General features: G+C 46.4%; 1 protein-coding gene across 1 annotated transcript in view; it reads left to right on the top strand.

Moving 5' to 3' along the window:
* The window catches only part of LOC144151570 (uncharacterized), a 123,304-nt gene that overhangs the window by 39,103 nt on the left and 65,454 nt on the right, over positions 1–18,747 (top strand). The window contains exon 4 of the mRNA XM_077682671.1: positions 2,519–2,721. Within this exon, the coding sequence (XP_077538797.1) occupies positions 2,519–2,721 (203 nt within the window). The remainder of the gene's footprint in view (positions 1–2,518; positions 2,722–18,747) is intronic.

The raw sequence follows: 18,747 nt of genomic DNA on the forward strand, positions 1-18,747 counted from the left end.
GTGGTACGGTATCTTTGCATGAAACGCGTGGACACACAGTGGAGGAAAAGAACCAGAAGGCTCAGGACAAAGTATATGAAACCTGGAAGCGCAGGGGAAACGACCAAGGCAATAAAAAATGAAGTGAAAGAAACAGAGACAACAACCTGGAAAAAGAGAATGGACGCGAAGAAGTCACTAGATATCTACAGGATCGGGAAGCAGGAGATCACAAGGGAAAAATTATTCGATAATACCAAAGGGAGTGCATTGCTTTTTGAAGCCCGGGCAGGTTGCTTGAGGACAAAAACGCTTATCCGTGAGCCGGTACCGGAAGAACTGTGCGCAGGCTGCGGCAGGGAGCCAGAAAGTATGCGACATATTGTAACGGAGTGCAAAAGTATCCTCCCAGTCCTCAGGGAAAAAGCCATCTAGCTTCCGGAAGTCCTTGGCTTTAAGGTTAACGGAAAAGTGGATTGGACAGCAGTAGAGGCTAGTAAAAGAAGGTTAGAGTGTTGGTGGGAAAAGAATAGAGAACAAACTTGGAAGACGTGCCAACAAAGAAGTCAGAGTAGCACAAAAATTTCATAAAGGTATTTTCTTTTTATTTTATTTTAGATTTTTTATTCATTTAGTTTTGAAATTTTTTGGCGAGGTGATTGTACTGTGGCGTAACGACTAAGGCCGCTGTGCAACGCCACCCCGTTACAAAGGGGAAGCCACTAAGCACCATCATCATCATCATCATCATCCCTATGCAAGAACCGGCCGCAATCGAAGGGACCTGTCACGTATAGTGGGCAGACGCACTAGTTCTTTTTATCTCCCGTGAAACGCCGACATAGTTGCATGAGAAATTGTATGGTTATTTTGCAGAAGATACATTGGAAATCTCGGTTCTTCTTCGTAGGCGAGTAGCTTACTATGGTGAAACTGACGCGCACGGCATACTAGTACTGTATCTTGGGAATTCCGTTTCTTTTTCACTGAGATGATTACCAACGCTTTTGGCTAACGTGACCTTTATTCATCGGTAGCTTTGTTTTCACCGGCAGCACCAATTTTATTCCTTATCTACATCAAGGACTCTCCTATGGGCATTTACTCATCCGTTCAAATAAGGCTTTTCGCATATGACTGCGTCGTGTACACAAGAGTAAATCAAATTTAGGACCAGATTAACCTAAAAGGCTCATTAACAAAAATTCAAGCCTTGTGTTCCCAGTGGGGAATGACATTGAACGCAAGAAAAACCGTCGCCATAACTTGCACGACTAAGAAAAAACCACTCAACTTTTGTTATACATTAGACAATTTTGAAATTACTAAAAGCGATCAAGTTAAATATTTGGGAGTTACATTAACATCCAACCTTAATTGGGAACCACATATAACTGCTATTTGTTCGAAAGCGCAAGGCAAGCTGCGTTTCCTAAAAATAAAACTCTGTAACATTCCCCCTCCAGTAAAGGTAAGCGGCTATAAAACCCTGATGAGAGCAGCACTAGAATACGCAGATATAATTTGGAGTCAATATCAAAAATTTCTCATTAATAAAATTGCGCGAGGGAAAAATTGAGCAGTTCGATTTGTGTTTTCAGACTACACCAGGTACACCGGTGTTACTAATCTGCGTAAAAGAGCCGAACTTCATTGTCTTTCCCAAGGGAGAATACACTCTAAACTTAAATTCCCGTGTCTTCTTCATCATGGGAATTTCACAATATCCAGATCAGATCATCTTCTTAAACCTTTCAGGCATTCTATGAGAACTAACCACAATAAGACAATACGACTGCCCAAAAATGACAACAACATTCACAAAAACTCGGTTTTTCCGTCATCAATTGCATATCCGAATCAACTTCCATCAATAGCAGTGAACAGTGACGCAATAGAATCCTTTATTGAAAAGATTAAAGATATTGTTCTCTCTAACTATTGATAAGTTTTGAACAATAGATGCAAATGTATACGAATAGGGGATTTATTGTAAGCAATTTGTTTCCCTTGGATAGGATTTCACTTTTCCGCATGATTCTGAACTTCGCATTCTCACACTGTTGTTTTACACTACTGGGAATTGAATAGTTTTCTTCTTTTCTTGGATTGTGTCTGTGCCTTTCTGAACGTGACACCGTTGTCTGTATACCCTGTGTACCACTCCTGCTTGGACCGAGAAGGTCTGCAGTATACTCAAATAAAATAAATAAATAAATAAAGAAGAGCGCTGCCTTCGAAACGATGGCGACGTGGCCAGGGTGACGACAAGACGAAGCGAGGCTTGACTGATGCCTCTTCGGAGGCAGCAAATAGGCATACGGAGAAAGATGCGCTCATCGAGCTGATCCTCAAGTTTTCCAGGGATGAAGACGAGATTCTTATAGTTCCAAAGCAGATCTTCGATAACTTTTGCTTCTACCATTGCTACACCTGACAAGAAGAAACCCGAAATCAAATAAAAATTTCATCCATGGAGGCGATGCAACTTCTTTTAAATTGGCGAAAGGCTGAAATCTTTCCTCCTCCTCCCCCACAGGGGCTCTTCGTTACGGGAACGTGTAACGGATTCGAGAGCGTAAGCGGTTTCGCCGAACTGGACGGCCGCGACTACGAGGAGCTTGCCGTGTCTGACCCGGCAGAGACGGTGGCTGCGCTCGCTTACACGTCAGGCACCACGGGCCTGCCGAAGGGGGTCGAGATATCTCACCGCAGCTTCGTCGCGAACCTGCACACCTCGAAGTGAGTGTACACGTGCGGCGTATCGAATTGGTGCTTTTTGTTGGCTCAGCGAGCGTGATGGTGCCAGTGTTCGCGTCGTGTGTGCAATGTGGAACACCTACTGTAGCCGCAGCATTAGCATCATGGTGCACCGTCGTCGTCAGGCTGTCGCGGTGCCATCATGTCAGGGATCAGCGGTGTCCGTGGTGGCAGTGTCACACACTCCCGCGGCGACGTTGCCGCCGTGTGAGCCAGTCGACCGGACCTGTGGGCCACGAGGCGACATTGGCCTTCCACAAAGCACTGGCAATCACTAAGAATCGACTCGGAAACGGTGCAATATCTGCAATGAGCAGACGGAATGCAGCATCTGCAAAGCCCTTGAGTACGGGGCCGGGCCCGCATTGCGGTTTCCGACATTCCCGTACCAGCATTCGAGCAGTGGGCCGCGAGTCCAATTTTCAGGTTTAATGCTCCAAAGCTTCACTGTGGGCTACTTTAGTACTAATTGCTAGAAAAACAGCTCGAAAAGGTAGACGAAGCAGAGGACAACCATGGCGCCAGAGGTCGCCATGGCGAATAATGAAAAAGCACGCGGATCCGCCTTCAGGAGAAACCCTGCAAAACAATTGGTGGATTGCGAAGTATAGAAATCCCACTTGCGTGCTAGCGGGTCTACATAGGAGGGGGGGGGGGGGGGGCATCAATGAACGTCAAAAAGAGCATGCGTACAACATGCGCACGAAAACGGCAACAACTCTTGCCATACCCTGTGCTAAGTGCAACTGCTACCCAAATCCTAATAATTCTAGTAATAAGCCTTTGTTCGCATTACATAACACTTACATGATGCTGGAGGCCCGCGGAAAAAGCTGTCATAAAGGCAGCTTGACAAGGCCGCAGGCCCCCGCATTGGCAACTTTAGGCAGTGGTCAATAAAGTCATAAAATCAAACATAAAAGTATAAACAATATAAAACGCACTCAAATGAAAATTGGGCGGGCGTAAAGCGAAGAAACACATTCAAATTTAAGGGTATGGCATTACAAAACTCGGGAATACAAGCCACATGCGGCGAAACATATCATGACAGACCAATACACGACATCATAACAGACAGTTCACGACAAATTACGCCGGTAACAGAGCTAGGTACACACAGAACACAAATAAGCCGGAATGGGAGTAAATGGCTTGTGTCATAACTCAGTACCAATTCGGTGTTTTCAAAACTCCTTCCAATGGGAGTTTCGCCTTACTCCCATTATTTCGGCAGTTTTTTCAGTAGCATATGGGAGTTTCATTTTACTGCCACTACAACGGGATTTTCCAGGGGTACCATTGGGAGTGTATTGTTTCCTCCAACTGGCAGTTTTCAGGGGGCGCATTGGGAGCAGTTGACCTGCATTCGAGGTTTTTTTTTGTGTGTGTTTTTGTGGGCTTCATATATATGCGCTGCAGTGGAATTTATTACTGCATTTGGGAGTTCTTAATAAGGGCACAGGCCGCATTTTTATTTTTCGTTGGGGATCACGTAATTTCTAGTCTTTTTCCGCTTCAAACGTTGAATGGCGAAACGTGAAAAGTTTGTTTTCTGCACAGTCAATTTATTGCACAAAAATTACATGAATACGATATACGTGTGAACACGTTAATAAGACAATAAAAACACTGAATCAACAAAACACCTACATCGAGAACACAAGGTATCTTGGTAAGAACTTTATCTACTACAACACTCCTCAACGAAAAAAATTTAAGCCATTTGCAAACAATGAGGTCAGCATCCCGTTAGTGCGCTGTTTGCTTGCACCTGCCTCCCAAACGCTGACGTTGCCGCACCCCCTGGCACGTTCCCCTGGAAGCCACAGCAGCACATTCATTAGAGGGATAGCAAAACGCTTTAAATCTGCGGTAACAAATACATAAGCATTTTGGGCATCTCACCTGAAAAAAAAAAGAAAGAAACGGCACTGTAAAGACGCTGAACTTGTCACTCTTGTGTCCAACTTTCCGTAATGTCTGAATGTTTGTTTAAAGCTACGCAAAAATGCACTTCTGTCCGAGACACCTGCGCTCACTAGTTCGTCAAAACGAAGTGTTCTGCTGTTCAAAAAGGTGCGCGACCCTTGTGGCAACCAACTTCTCAAAATGCTTCATTTCCCTCTTTTCCTTGCGTGTAGTGTTCTGGGAACGAGCTTCAGGTTTTACCCCCCGCACTGCCCTTCTCTCCCCTTACCGAAAGTTAAGGAAAAATTTCGGTCGGCGTGACGCTTGCGCCTGCCCCCCTTCAAAAAAAAAAAAATAAGCAGTCGTCTGTCGACTCTACAGAATGCTCCCTCGAATGGCGTTTGCTGGTTATAGTTACACGCGCCTAGCGTACGGAGAGCTCCCACGGGGCCCCGACCTTCTCCCTTTCCAGTGAAAGCAATTAATCGCCGGCGGCACGCGGCAGTCACCCTCCTCGTAGCAGACGCGGCTGGCACCACACCTACTTCTCAGGAAAAGCGGCCGCCCTGCGACGTTTGACCGGCCAACGTCACCCTCGCCTGCCAGTAAGCCACAGACACAGCCTGACAAAAACGCCTAACAGCCGCCCAGAGTTCGGACAGTTTTCATTCTGCTTGCGAGTGTGAATGAGTGAGTGTTAATTCTGCTCGAGACCCGCGCAAATACGCATTGCTTTCACACCGTTCGGCCTCCCCAATGACGTTCCGGGCATGGTGCCGTCTTTCACGCACAATGCTCACCTCCAGTGGCGGAGAATCGCCCGTGCAGTTGCGCGGGAAACACGTTGAGTTTATTGGACGCTAGAAGGGGCGCAAGTCTCCCAAAATGTTGCGTACAATAAAAAACGTGAAAATCTTACCTTCGACCACCTCGCAGAGGCACAACCGCGTTGTTTTTAACGAGCCACTCTCAGCGATCACTGCATTTAGGCCTCGCGTCGGCTCGCTGGCGTATTCCGTCGGCTCGAAGGTCGGTGACACGGAGGCGACGTTGCAGTCCGTCGCACGTCAGTCCAGGCTGGTTCCACAATGTTGGCGACGAGCTTCGGTTGTTGGTAAGCACTTCACATTCGTTCGTGCGGCCGCAAGTTCACACTGGCAATAAATTTTCGGGGACGCTGGAGCTCACACGACACACGACAGCAACTGGCAGCCATTTTGTAAGGACGCGTAGAGGAGGAAGGGGTGAAGGAGGAGGAGAAGGAAATGGAGGAGGCGTGGGAGTTTTTAATACTCCCATTAGGACAAACGCAGTAATCACAGCCAGATACTGCGTTTTGTGAAGAGGTACAACCGTGGTAAATGCGCTTATTTACGACGGCTTGTGGCCCCCGGTGTAAACTGGCAGTTTTTCTACCATCTACCTGGCAGTTTTTCTACCACACCATTCAAAAAGACAGTTTCATGTTGACGACAATTATACAGTTACCAGTTATACAGCCAGAGGTGCGTAAATATAGTAGCAAAAATACAGTCAAACCCGTTTATAGCGAATTGCAATATGCACCGCGATAAGTTCGATATATCCAATAGTTCGATATAGCCGAACCCGCCTATAACGAACCTATTGTTACAATTAAGTTCGCAATCCACGGGAGCCCCCCCTCCTCCCTGCCCCTCCCAAGCTCCACCATCCCCGCATGCAGAAACGAACACAGTAAAGTAGCCATTACCATACCCAAAGTAATCCATTTGTTGCTAGTAATAAAGCTACTTTCCACCTGAACTGATTTTTGTTTTCACTTTCTTTTTGGCGGCTTCAACTAGCATAGCATTCTCTACACGAAACATTGTTTGCACCGGTTCGAGTCCGCGTCCTCCAAAATCGAAGAAGCATTGGCGGAGCACTTGGACTGCCGAAAGCGCTTCATTATAAGCGTCGGACGGCTTTCACTCGCGACATCATCGGGAACATTGGCGAGCTCTTCCCCCAGTTCACCAATGCTGCTGTCTTGGTCCGGACGAGTTGACTGGGTGGGTTCCGTCATGAGTCCCTCTCGTCGGAAACAGTTACGGAAAGTGTCGGGCGTCACGTCGCTCCGTGCGAGGCGCAATGTCTCAGACGCGGCTCTTGCTCCGTGGTCGCGGCCAATCCACATCTCAATCACCGCTCCGAGACCATGCATTTCAGCGGCCATTCTAGGCACGTAGAGTTCGATATATCGGATGTGAACTTCGGTAAAAGGAATATGTTTCCCATGTATTTCCGTAACTGAATTATTTTTGTTCGATATATAGTATAATTCGCTCTAGCCGGGTTCGTTATAGCCGGGTTTGACTGTATACGGTTAGTGAGACGGTTTTTCTGTTTTCGTTTTTCAGTTCCCAAAGTACTCGCGAAGTTTCCTGAAAGTAATCTTTTCAGGTTCGATGTTTCCCTGAAGCAATGTATTAAGCACTCTGGGCAGCCTGTTTTTAACATTTGTAGTCCGTACGTTGTCCTACATGTGTCAACTTTCGGTCTCTCAAAATGTCGCGTGCGATATGGGGTGGAGTGTCCTTACAGGCTTGCTAGCTAGCCCAAAAACCCGGTATTATTTTTCAGGTCTTGTTTATACTGTTTGCATAGGCGGTCATCATAAGTCTTAGTAACAGGCAATACATTGTACGTGTAAAATATAGGTGCAGAGGGAAAGTACACCGGGACACTCGGAACAGCGCGTAAAAACCGTTTTTGGAAAATGTGCAACTACTGTAGATTTGTCTGGGTCGTTTAGGCCCAGATTAAATGCCAGTAGTTGAGCCTCGAAGAGAATAAGGTGTTGTATAGTAACATCGTTACATTACACGGCAGTGAACTTGCGTTTTTGTATACGAGTCCGACTATTTGTGAGAGTGACTTTGCCAAGGCGCTTATATGCTCGTCCCAGGACATGGTCTCGTGAAAGATAACACCTAATGTTTTTTATGCAGGGAACTATTTACACTGGGACTGATTTCAGAAAGACACTTTCTGTTATTGTTATGTTTTTATTTTTTATTTCGAGCGGTAAACATTTATTTTTACTAGGTTTTCTTGTGCTCCCTTTTCAAGTTTGACGAGGGTTTCGTTGGCGTGGCGAATAATTTGATCAGTTTCTTTTGCTGATAAGAACATGCTGGTGTCGTCTGTGTAGATCACGAATTTTATTTGTGGAGCTATACGGGTGACATCATTTATGTATAAATAAAAAAAAAGGCCCTAGAATGCTCCCTGCGGCACGCCACAGGATACTGCTAAGGGGCAGAGTGAAAGCCCTCTATATCTACAATTTGTTGCCTATATTGTAAGTATGAGCGAATTACTCAGGCAGCCGCATCCCGAAAACCATATTTCTCCAGCGTTCTGATGAGGAGGTCATAGTTAATAAGGTCACAGGCCCTTGAAAAATCAACAAATATGCCTATGTTATTTCCTTTTTCGATGTTGTCTGAAATGTCTCAAATGTACTCTTTCTGCGTAATAAGTGCGGACTCAGTGCTACAACCTCTACGTAAACCATACTGACTATCAGTTATGAGGTTATGTTTCCGTTCTAAATTCGAAAAACGCTTGAGAATGATTTTTTCAAATACTTTTGACAACACAGGTTGTATGGAAATAGGCCGGTAGTTTCCCATATCGTTCTTGTCACCTTAGTTTCCCATATCGTTCTTGTCACCTTTCTTATAAAGTAGGTTTACATGAGAAACTTGCATTTGGTATGGAAATACAACTTGTTCAAGGCATAAATTGAATACATAGCTTAGGCAGGGTACAAGGTAAGAAATGACGTGTTGTTTCATCGGTTTAACTAGCATTCTGTCAATCTGTCAGAGCATTCTGTATCCCTTTAATAATAGCGCTGCTATTATTAAAGGGATACACAACCGATTTTTGTCGAGTATATATTCTCTATCCCAAATGAAAGGGCACCACTTAAAGCACCTTGACGAGAAACGGTTTTGCTGATAATGCCCTATAACTTTTTGAATAGAAATTTTTAGATCTGCGAGCCGTATGTGTCCCTCTCAAAAATGATGCTGGCAACCAGGACATAGAGTAGCTCGGCAACATACTTTTGTCTGTATGCGAAATGAAAAACGATATTTGGAAACTTGTACCCAGCTAAGAAAGTTTGAATCGCAGGCTTTCCTGTTCCGTTATTTTTAATGCAACGGTCTATTGTGCACGAATGCGCCATCTGTTGGGATAGACGATAGGTAGAATCTGGCTTCAGGTTGGGGAGGTGGGAACACGGCCGCTGGATGAGAGCGCACACATGGTGCGGCCTGCCGCGTCGCCCGGAATTCAACGCGCGAGGGCGTGAGTGGCGGTGTTTACGTTTTCCGCCGCTTGACTCCCTCGCGGCGCTATCGTTCGGGGACTGGTAGGGAGCCTACATGCGCCGCGCCTTCGTCGTTTATGGTGGCGACAGCAGAGTCCAGGGTTTCCTAACGGTGCCTGTGACGGCGGCCAAACTTTACGAGCCGCCATATTGTTCCCCCATATAGTGCCCGCCCGACTACGGAGCCGGCATGCGCCGCGCCTACGGTGGCGCGGAACAGGCTATCTCTAGCACGACCTGCTTCGAAACGATCGTGCGTGGTTATCGCCAAGCAGCTTTCCAAAAACTTACTGCTGCTGGGCACAGTTGAGATCGTGGGATCTTTCGTTTAATGCGGCATTCACGTCCTTGGTAAAGGCTTGCCAGTGCCTCCTTTGGAGGCACCAGCTGTGCGTAAAAGCGCGCGACTGCGCGATTTTTCGTGCCTGGAGCTTCATGTGGCGCATAGCCGGTGTATCTTGTTTTTCACATGCAGAATCGTGCTACGGTGCAATTATTTTTCGCAGGTCAGTTCGGTGGCAAGGAGGAAATATATCTCAGATTACATGACATCAGTCGAGAATAAAAACTAGTCGAGAATAAAAACATATGAATGGAGGGACACCAGTGTTCTTGGTTTTGAATGCCTTTTTCAGGCTAGTACTGAGGTGCAGCAAAAGAAAATGTTAGCAGGAAAATATTTCACAGCTTTTTTGAACACACTCTAATGTAAATTATACAAATAAGGCATAAATTTTTCTTTATTACAACTGTAAGGCAATGAAGTTGCATAGAGTCCTTAACAAAGGCACAGTCCTGAATTACGTTTGAATGTACCACTCAAGTCGTTCAAGTGTCCTCACATAAAAAAATTGATCGCAGCTGCGTATCTTGTCCGCGCTACTGTCGGTGCTGCTTGTCGGTATCTTGTCGATGCTGCTCAAAACTTGAATCTTCAAAATGTGCCTAGAAGAAAAAAGTCAATCTTAACAACAATATTTGAAAAACACATAATGCACTTGAATTACTCGCTCGCGAGGCAGAATGCTTGCTCTCGCGCGTTTTTTTACCTTTTGGAATGGAAATTGATTATGCCCTCTAACTAATGCAGTACGGGAATTTTTATTGGGCGGTTCGCCACAGAAATCTTCGCAGACTTTAGTGACCCCTCATACGCAGTTTGGCAGTGTTGCAAAAAAGAATCAATCATATATTCCACCCCCGTGCGCAATATCAGCACAAGCTACGCAGGGGACAATTTTTTCGGCGACCCGATGAATATCCAGCACACGGCAGCTTCAAAGTCGATTGCCGAACGCAGCTGAGGGAAGAGACAATACTCTGAATTGCAGCGCGTTCGAAGATTGCGCAGTCACCCAGCGATCGCTTTTGTCGCTTGGTATCAACCAATTTTTGTCGCAGTGACCAGAATCGCGCCTTTTCTGTCACAAGCGTGAACGGTCCGGGCCTTTCGGGGATGTTTTATAACCAGGCTTGGTTTTAAACCTTCACGTTTTATGCATGCGTAATCCGGCATAATCGAGCCACGCAAACAATCCACTCGCGCGCACGCTGCATTCGCACGCTAAATTGCCGCTCGGCTACGTGCAGCCGTCGCTGGAAGCCATCAAAACAGGCCATGGCCTGCGCTACCGGCGCGCAACGGCGACGGAGGAGACGTTGAGGACACGACGACGCTCGCTGAAAGCGTTGCAGGTGCAGAGCACTTAAATAATAGAATATAGCTGCAAGTACGCGTGCAAAAATCATGAAGCGAGGTGCAATACTCACAGCGCAAACACGAGAAGCAGCAGTGGGCTCCCAGCGGTCCCTTTTCACTTGAACGAGCCAGCGCTTTCTTCGGTTCGGGCTGGCCGGGAAGCGGAACATCCGTGTGCCTTTTCTGAAATGGTTCGTACATTGCGGAACGCAACAGCCGGACATTTATGGTGCTCATACAACTCCCAACACGTTCACCGAGCTGGCATGGGTATGAAAAGCCTCCCGTGGTCAACAAAAGTCACCGCGAGTCACAGACACACGGCAGTGAACCGACTGGGAAACAACATGGCGCCGTATCGGCCCCGTTGCTATGGCAACGTGTGCTGGCAACGCTGCCCGACGGCGGAAGGCGGCACGAGCTGTGTCAAAGAGTGGCACCACCCTAAACGACGAAAGCGCGGCGCATGTAGGCTCCCTAGGAACTGGTTTCGGGACGGAGCGGGGCGGTCCCCGTAGGCGAGCGCTTCGCCAACTGAGAGACACAGCCAGCGCACGGGTTTTAAAGCTGTTGTTGTCCTTCCTGGGCTACTCAACCGACTCAACCGCGAAAACTCTGTGTCCGTATGTATGTATGTACTGCCAGTCTGTCGCTCGATCCAGCCGCCAGGCCGTGACTGAAGCAGCAAGAAGTTAAAATAATTCTTGAATGAGATAAGGCAATACATTTTCCATATAAATCTAAAAAGATGCTCCATATTCGACAACATTGTTAAGAACGATAATATTCGACAAAAAGATAATAAACCACCGGTTAGCTTTGTCTGAAAACGTCTCACACACAGCACGTAAACCGCGTTGCACAGTTTAAAGCCGCAAGTTGATTAGTTACAGTTCAAGCGGCAGGTATTTGGTGGGACTTTATACGTCATAAATGTCAAAAATGTCAGCTTTTCTCGGAAAATGCGGCGTCGACACACGGGAGAGCGATGAATAGTTGCCGGCGACGGATTAAAGATTGCCTTAAAGATACTTCTTTGCAAAAAACATGTTGGCCGACCTCATAAAACGAGGACACGCGATAGGATGGTTGAAAAAGGATTTGAAAAGACTAGAAATTTTGCTATGCGTGTCTTTTGATACTCTATACTGGCTCGATCATGTCTTGCCGCGCATAGAGATTTGGGTTGTTTCATTTTCGCAGGCACGACAATGCTTTTAAACGCGCTACTCAAAACTTGATTACAGAGGTTGTATAGAACGAAAAATAAATACACCGTGCTGTGTTCAAGAGACAGTGCGTACGGTCCACTCTACTAGCTGCTAACCATTTTTCAAACTTTGCGATGAGAACTAGCGCTAGGTACATTTCCTCCGTTATTTCATCGCCGATTTTAACCCATATGCATTTATCCCTGAATCTAACGGCCAGGCTCCTAGAGCAGCACCAGTATGTGCTCAAATTAGCGCGCTCGAAAGACGTTGCGGTAGTTTTTCTCTGTGAACATACTGCGCTTCAATTCGAATTAATCTTCGTAGCATAGGAAAATTTTCACAGCTTTCTTTTTTGTCTACCCAAGCATAATCTCTACGTAATGCAAGAAGTGAATGCCTTTTATCTGCACAAATAATGCGTAATTCACGCAGTTAGAAAAATTAATACTTATGATATTTAAGATATAGATTGTTGGTTTAAAATAGCAAAGAAAAGAAGAAAATGTGAAATAGAAAAGCGGTGTTTGAATGCTTACGCATGAGTGGGCAATTTTTTTGAATTACTGTACAATTTGGCTTTTCTATTTTGTGTCCGGGAAAAAATTTAGCTTGCCGAGATTGCCAAATATTTTTTTAAATTTTTTGTCGACCCGGACATCCCATCTGCTCTCCTTAATTTTTTTCGAGGCTACAGGGAACCAGTAAAAATATCAGGTAGAAACTTGAAGCGCTTTTCATTCAACTGCATGTATACATATTGTCAAAATAAAAAAGGGCCGACATAGCTATGATAGTAGTATTACTTCATAACTGAACAACGTGTAATCAAGTCATATGTGCCGTGAGATTAATACGAAATGTGGTGTTTTATTTAGTGCACGAGGAAAAACCTACATAAAAGTTGGTTATGCCTCAAACATTGAGAAGTGTTGGCACTCATAAATAACAAGCGCCGTCACAAAAACATTGCTTCTGTTTGTCCGAAATTTTAATATATTCTCTGCAGTCGCAGCTTGCAGACAAAACGTAAATCTCTGTTGGGCGTGAGGTCACAAAGAGCATGCCGGGCGATGTAAGACACAACGACACAACAATGCGAGACGGAAGGCACACTATCAGCGCGTAGTACTGGTGCTGAGAACGGAATTTGACTTCCATCTTGACCAAAGGAAGCTCGGCCGCCGCTAATCGTGTTTGTCTTTTAACCGGCGCAACATTAGAGCTGGTAAATGCCTTATGTGGAGCGTGGAACGCCGATGATAAGCCCACGCTTCGAAATAAACGGCCCGAAAGCGCCGTCCTGCGGGCCGCGCCCACCGCAACCAGTCCCGGAACGGTGGCGCCGCGGTGGCAGTATTTGGCTCTAGGCGCACTCACGCCGCTTTGGAGGCACGCGGCCGGCCGCACGTCAGTGCGCCTTTCATCCAGCGGCCGTGGTGGGAAGTTCGATTCTCCCCGGGTGCACCGTTTTTATTTTTTTTAACCTGCCGTTGGTGTATTTGGGAACTGAAATCAAATATTTTGGCAGAACAAACGCCTCTGCCTCAGGCAGAATCGTCATAGCTCCTTCACTAGGTCTGTTTACTGAACGCTGCCGTTGATTCTGGGCATGGTGGCTCAGTTAGCCACACTGAGAGCAACCCAGCGGCAGCGGGCGGCGTGTCTTTAGAATTTTCAAAATAATGTTTAGAAATACATATACAATTTAAGGTTGTAGAAATACTTGTGTTAAAAGGTTTTCAATACGTAAATAAACGTTTCAGCAGTTACAGTAGCTGCTAGGATTGCAGGTCACGTGACAGGGACACATATTGTAGTGCCAAGTTTCGACACTACGAACCGCCACCCTTCCGATTTCAGGAAGTTTGCTGCCAAAATAAAATTATTTCCGCCGATTTGTTTAGAAATTGCTTGTGGTTACCGGGCTATATAAAACGCTGGCTTTCATATGAGCTACAGAACATATACGCGACAAAAATTCCCCGCATTTCCCCGAGGGGAAGAATGTGAAAGTGCGAATGCACGAGTTGAATTTGCGCGGTTCGGTAATGTTCGCGAAAGAGAGATCACACACACACACACACAACTACAAAGAAAGAAAGATGCATTTATTCACAGACACCTATTTGTGTTGTCGTTGTACTTGATTGCTAGAGCGGATCTCAGCTTTGAAATTTCGTGTCAGTACTCCTTTAAGCAGGTGCATTAGCCCTTCTCACGCCCGATTCTTGGCCAATCCCCCACGTGGGTATGTGCCATGTCAGCGGCCAGGCAGCGCGCGCCCATCTCCCCCCCGTTGCCAAGGAAGACGATGAGATTCCTGGCCAATCCCCCACGTGGGTATGTGCCATGTCAGCGGCCAGGCTGCGCGCGCCCATCTCCACGTGCGCGGACATCGCCGGTGGACGCAGGTTCAGGGTCGCTTAAGAAGTGTATTCGCACTTAAAAATCGGTTGTCTGTCCCTTTAAGGCTTTTTACTCCCTCTTTTACTGCGGCTTCGCTGACAGGGTCGAGGAAAACTGAGTTACTGTTGTGATTCACGTTATGTAGATCATTATTTATGGTCAATTGGTTAGCGGCGGTCACAATATGGTCATTAAAAGCATTGGCTAATGCTTTGTACGAAAACGTTATGCCATTACTGTTTATTTCATGCACTGGCTCTGTGCTAACGTTATAGTTTAACAATGAGGGCATATTTCCCCATAGAGCATTCGTAGCTTTGGAAGAAGAAGAAAATAAATTATTGAAGTACTGTTTTCGCGATTTTTTTAGCTCCCTATCTAAGCGATTGCGGAATGTTCTAAATTTTTTCAGTGTCCTAGGGTCTTTGTTCTTGACAAGCTTACTGTACATTGTGTTTTTCTCTGGTATTTTCACTGCTAGATCGGGGCTTATTCAGGGTTTACGGATTTTTATGTTTTGTTTTACTTGTGCAAAAGGAAAACAATCTGCATGAGGATATGAGGGTGTGAGGGCATGAGGATATGAGGGTATGAGGATAGTATATAGCTCTCCGTAAGCTTCGCAAGCATCCACTTTTTTGTCACACTGTCCCATGATACTTTGGACATTCCGTCTACAAACGATGAAACGTCTTGCGGTGTAACACGCTGGAATACAGTTGCAGGTAAATTTTTATTTGGTTTGGATTTTTTGGCACAGCACAGAAAAATTGGCAAATGGTCGCTCAACCGAGCCATAATAACGCCTGCTCTGAGCCTCTCTGGTGTCATATTTGTAACAAAAATGTCGATTAGTGTCGGCGTACTTTGTGTCACTCTGGTTGGAAGATTAATGACATTTGAAAGACCACTTGCGGTTAAGAGAACATATATAACCTTTGAGAAATCATTACTTAGCATCTTTATATTCACGTCACCACCAAAAATGCGATCAAAATGAGAGTTGTTTATGAATGCAAAGAAACCTTCTAGATATTCTAAAAACTGTGTCACTGACACATTTGGAGGTCGATAGCCAACCGCAAGATGAATGTTTTGTAGCTTTACCGACATAAGCTCGAAGTGGCTTGTGGATATACAAAACTTTTCTAGTAGCTCGCCCGTGCAATTATTTTTTACCAAGAGGCAAACTCCACCACCACGGCCAGTAGCCCGATTGACATAAAATGTCTGGTATGAAGGGAAGCGATAAACATTTGTTGCATCTGTACTCCATGTTTCTGAGAGCATTATCATGACAAATATGTTTCCAAGCTGCTCAAAAAGGACACTAAGCTCTGATTCTTTATGAATTACCGACTGTACGTTTAAGTGAAAACATTTTAGAGATTTCATATGTGCTTGTCCAAGGTAATTTTTAAGGTGGTGTGGCAGTACGTAACATTCACCATTGGCGCCTGCCATGGTTATCAGCATGTAATCTAGGAAATTGACGTGTTTCTTACCGTAGCCTCTCCAAGTCACACGAACTTAAATTGCCACTGCCTTCTCACCTTCTGCTTTGCGCAGCAGGATTCTTCCATTATTGTGCCACACAAACTTAAAACCATTTACCTTCGCCCAGTTTGTCGCATCGGAAAGAACAGCTCGAGTTTGCTGGGTAAATGTTCCTGCACGAACACTCTGTCGTCTGCAGTGCTCAGTTTTTTCTGTTTTGCCACCATTCACCTCGCGTTACTTGTTTAGCAAAGCGAAAAATTATCCCAGGTGTTTTTTTCTTTCTTAGCTGGCAGTCGGTGGATCGCCGCAATGTCATCCTGCAGAATTTCTGGAAGCTGGGCTTTTGTAGCTGGTTTATCTTTTAAAGTAAATTTTCGTCCTCTGAGTGCTGAACTCCGTGAAATTCCAGGTTTAGCTTGCGGCTTTGCCATTCCAAATGGCCAACCTCGGCCGTCAGTCGGGTGACGTCATCTCGTGGCTCTATTTTGTCGAGTCTGCTTTTGATATCTGCGATCTCCCGCCCATTCTTATCTGTGCGTGCTAGAAGCTGATCGTACTGCTCGCTCATGAAGTGAACAGAATCTTCTAGGCTCTCAACTGTTTCTTTCAGGGGTATCAATAGGTCTAGTTTATCATTAATTGCTTTCAACCACACGCGTATACCTTCCTGCGCATCAGGTTCAGTAACCACCGTTCCCGACGGTGAACGTGGTTTTGAGCACCGGCATGCCGTGCATAGCCATGCTTGCTTATATGCTTCACCCTTCAATTTTATTGGGGTGTCGGACACACCAGGACACTTTCCGGTATGAGAACGAGAACTACATTTACTGCATGTTATAGTTTTCGTGAAATCAGCGCATTTTTCATCACACACGCTACACGTTTCCTCAGGGAGCGTGTCACACCGTGGCAGCAGCAACAGCAGCAACAGCAAAAGTGAAAGCAGCACAGCAATGATATGGTTACTATCCTGTAATACACACAAATGCGTGCTTAAGAGCATTGAAACTTTGCGCCGCTGCCGCTGCTGCCAATGTGGCGGCCGTACTTCCGAGTATCAGTCTTATAGCTTTCAGGGAGGACGCAGTGCTGCTGGCGGCTTCATGCGGCGAAGATGAACTGAGGATAGGCAATCCGATGATTTTGCTTGTCAGCAGCTTGAAGAAAATTACGCCCATCTTTCCGCGAGGGAACCCTGGTGTGATGCGACGCATCGGGGGGTTCAACAAAGTAGTCAAAGCAAGGTCACTTCAGTGCGAGAGCGAGCGCCGCGGGTATCGCGCCGCGACGGTTCACTTCAGTGAACCGTCGCGGCGCGATACCCGCTTTATATTCACAGCGATTGAAGGAGAGGACACAACGGAGGAGAGTCGCGCATGCGCGCACTTGCGTGCACCGGAACAGTTGTTAACGCAGCGAAGCGCGCGCCAAACAAGCGCGCCAGCTGTGGTATGCTAATGAGCCGGAGTGAGAGTGTTGCACACAGCTGTGGGAGAGAAGAACGGAGGAGGGATGCGGACGGACGCCGCGACGACGACGCAGGAGGGACAAGCCCGAGAGCAAGAGATGCGTCGCATCTAAAAAATTGCGACAGAAAACTGCCGACGTCACACGGGTGCCCCTCCTGTAACACACAAGTGCTGGCTTCAGAGCATTGAAACCTAGCGCCGGTGGCGCTGCTGCCAATGAAACAGGCGTCTTGAAACAAGACCGAGATGCCCGAGGCTGAGAAATATACCAGGGACTGGTTATTGGCATCAGGGGGATTGATTGCGAGTTCGCCCTCGGTGGGACTCCTTCAGCGGGAGATAGCGTACCCTGGCAGTTAAAGAGAAAGAATGTTGGTGTGTTCTTACATAATCAGTGTTTTCTTTACATATACGTGCTGTTTTTAGTTCTTTCCCTTCGCCTTTCCTTCTCGCACCGTCATGACATTACGCCGGTGCGTTCCTATATATTGTCACTACGAATAAAATGTTCCTTAGTTGTTCTTCAGCGCTTGTGGTTGTCCTCTAATTCACCCCAGCTATTCGCGCTGTTTTTCTAGCAGTGGGTTCCAGGCGCTGAAACTAAACCTGGGCTGTGAGGCGCGCTATTGTCACCAGATAAGGGTACAGAGTACTATGGGCACACTTTTCTCCTATTGTTCCGTGCCGTCGCTCTGTTCATTGGTAAGTTCGCATCACGTGACATTTGTTTACACTGAGATAGTTCATGGGCCCCGCCATGTTGTTGAAGCCTATTGAACTTAGCTTGTCCTCCGTGCTCTGTGGCTGCGTGTGACTGACGTTTCGAGCACGAATTGAAGATAACGCGTGTAGCAGAATTTCCGCAGCAGAAGTGTTTCCGAAGATGCCGCTTTGCTGCATCTTCGCCAGTGTATTTAAACGAACCGGTAGATGTTGGCGGTGATGTCGTAGAAGCGGCAATCTCGCAACACTGATAAACTCCAAAATGAACGCCTTTGCTGGCTTGCGTGCCTCAGTCATGGTACTCTATAACCTTATGTAGTTACACTAAGGAGCACCGTAGTGGGGCCTCCAGATTAATTGTGACCAAATGCAGGGGATCTTTAAAGCGCGCCCAAATCTCGATGCATGGGCGTTTTCGCTGTTCACTTCCATCTGAAAGGAAGCCACCGCGGCCGGGATAGAACCCGTGTACCTACACATTCTCCATGTGACATAAGACTCGGTGCAGGACTGACCAATCTATGCGAGATCTTGGTTTCCGCAAAGCTTGCGACCCGCGAGCACGCCGAAAAATAATTTCGGAGTTCCCCCTCACTGACATCACGACTGGTCAGGTCCACTTTACTAGTGCTTATATATTACACCTGAGACGTTCTTCTACAATGAGGTTCTATCTCAGCTCTGATACCTCGGCCCACAGGGGTCCTTCTCCTGAAC

Source organism: Haemaphysalis longicornis, unplaced genomic scaffold (assembly GCF_048455015.1).
Source record: "Haemaphysalis longicornis isolate Haplotype H1 unplaced genomic scaffold, Haemaphysalis longicornis Haplotype H1 scaffold_9, whole genome shotgun sequence".
NCBI lineage: Eukaryota > Metazoa > Arthropoda > Arachnida > Ixodida > Ixodidae > Haemaphysalis > Haemaphysalis longicornis.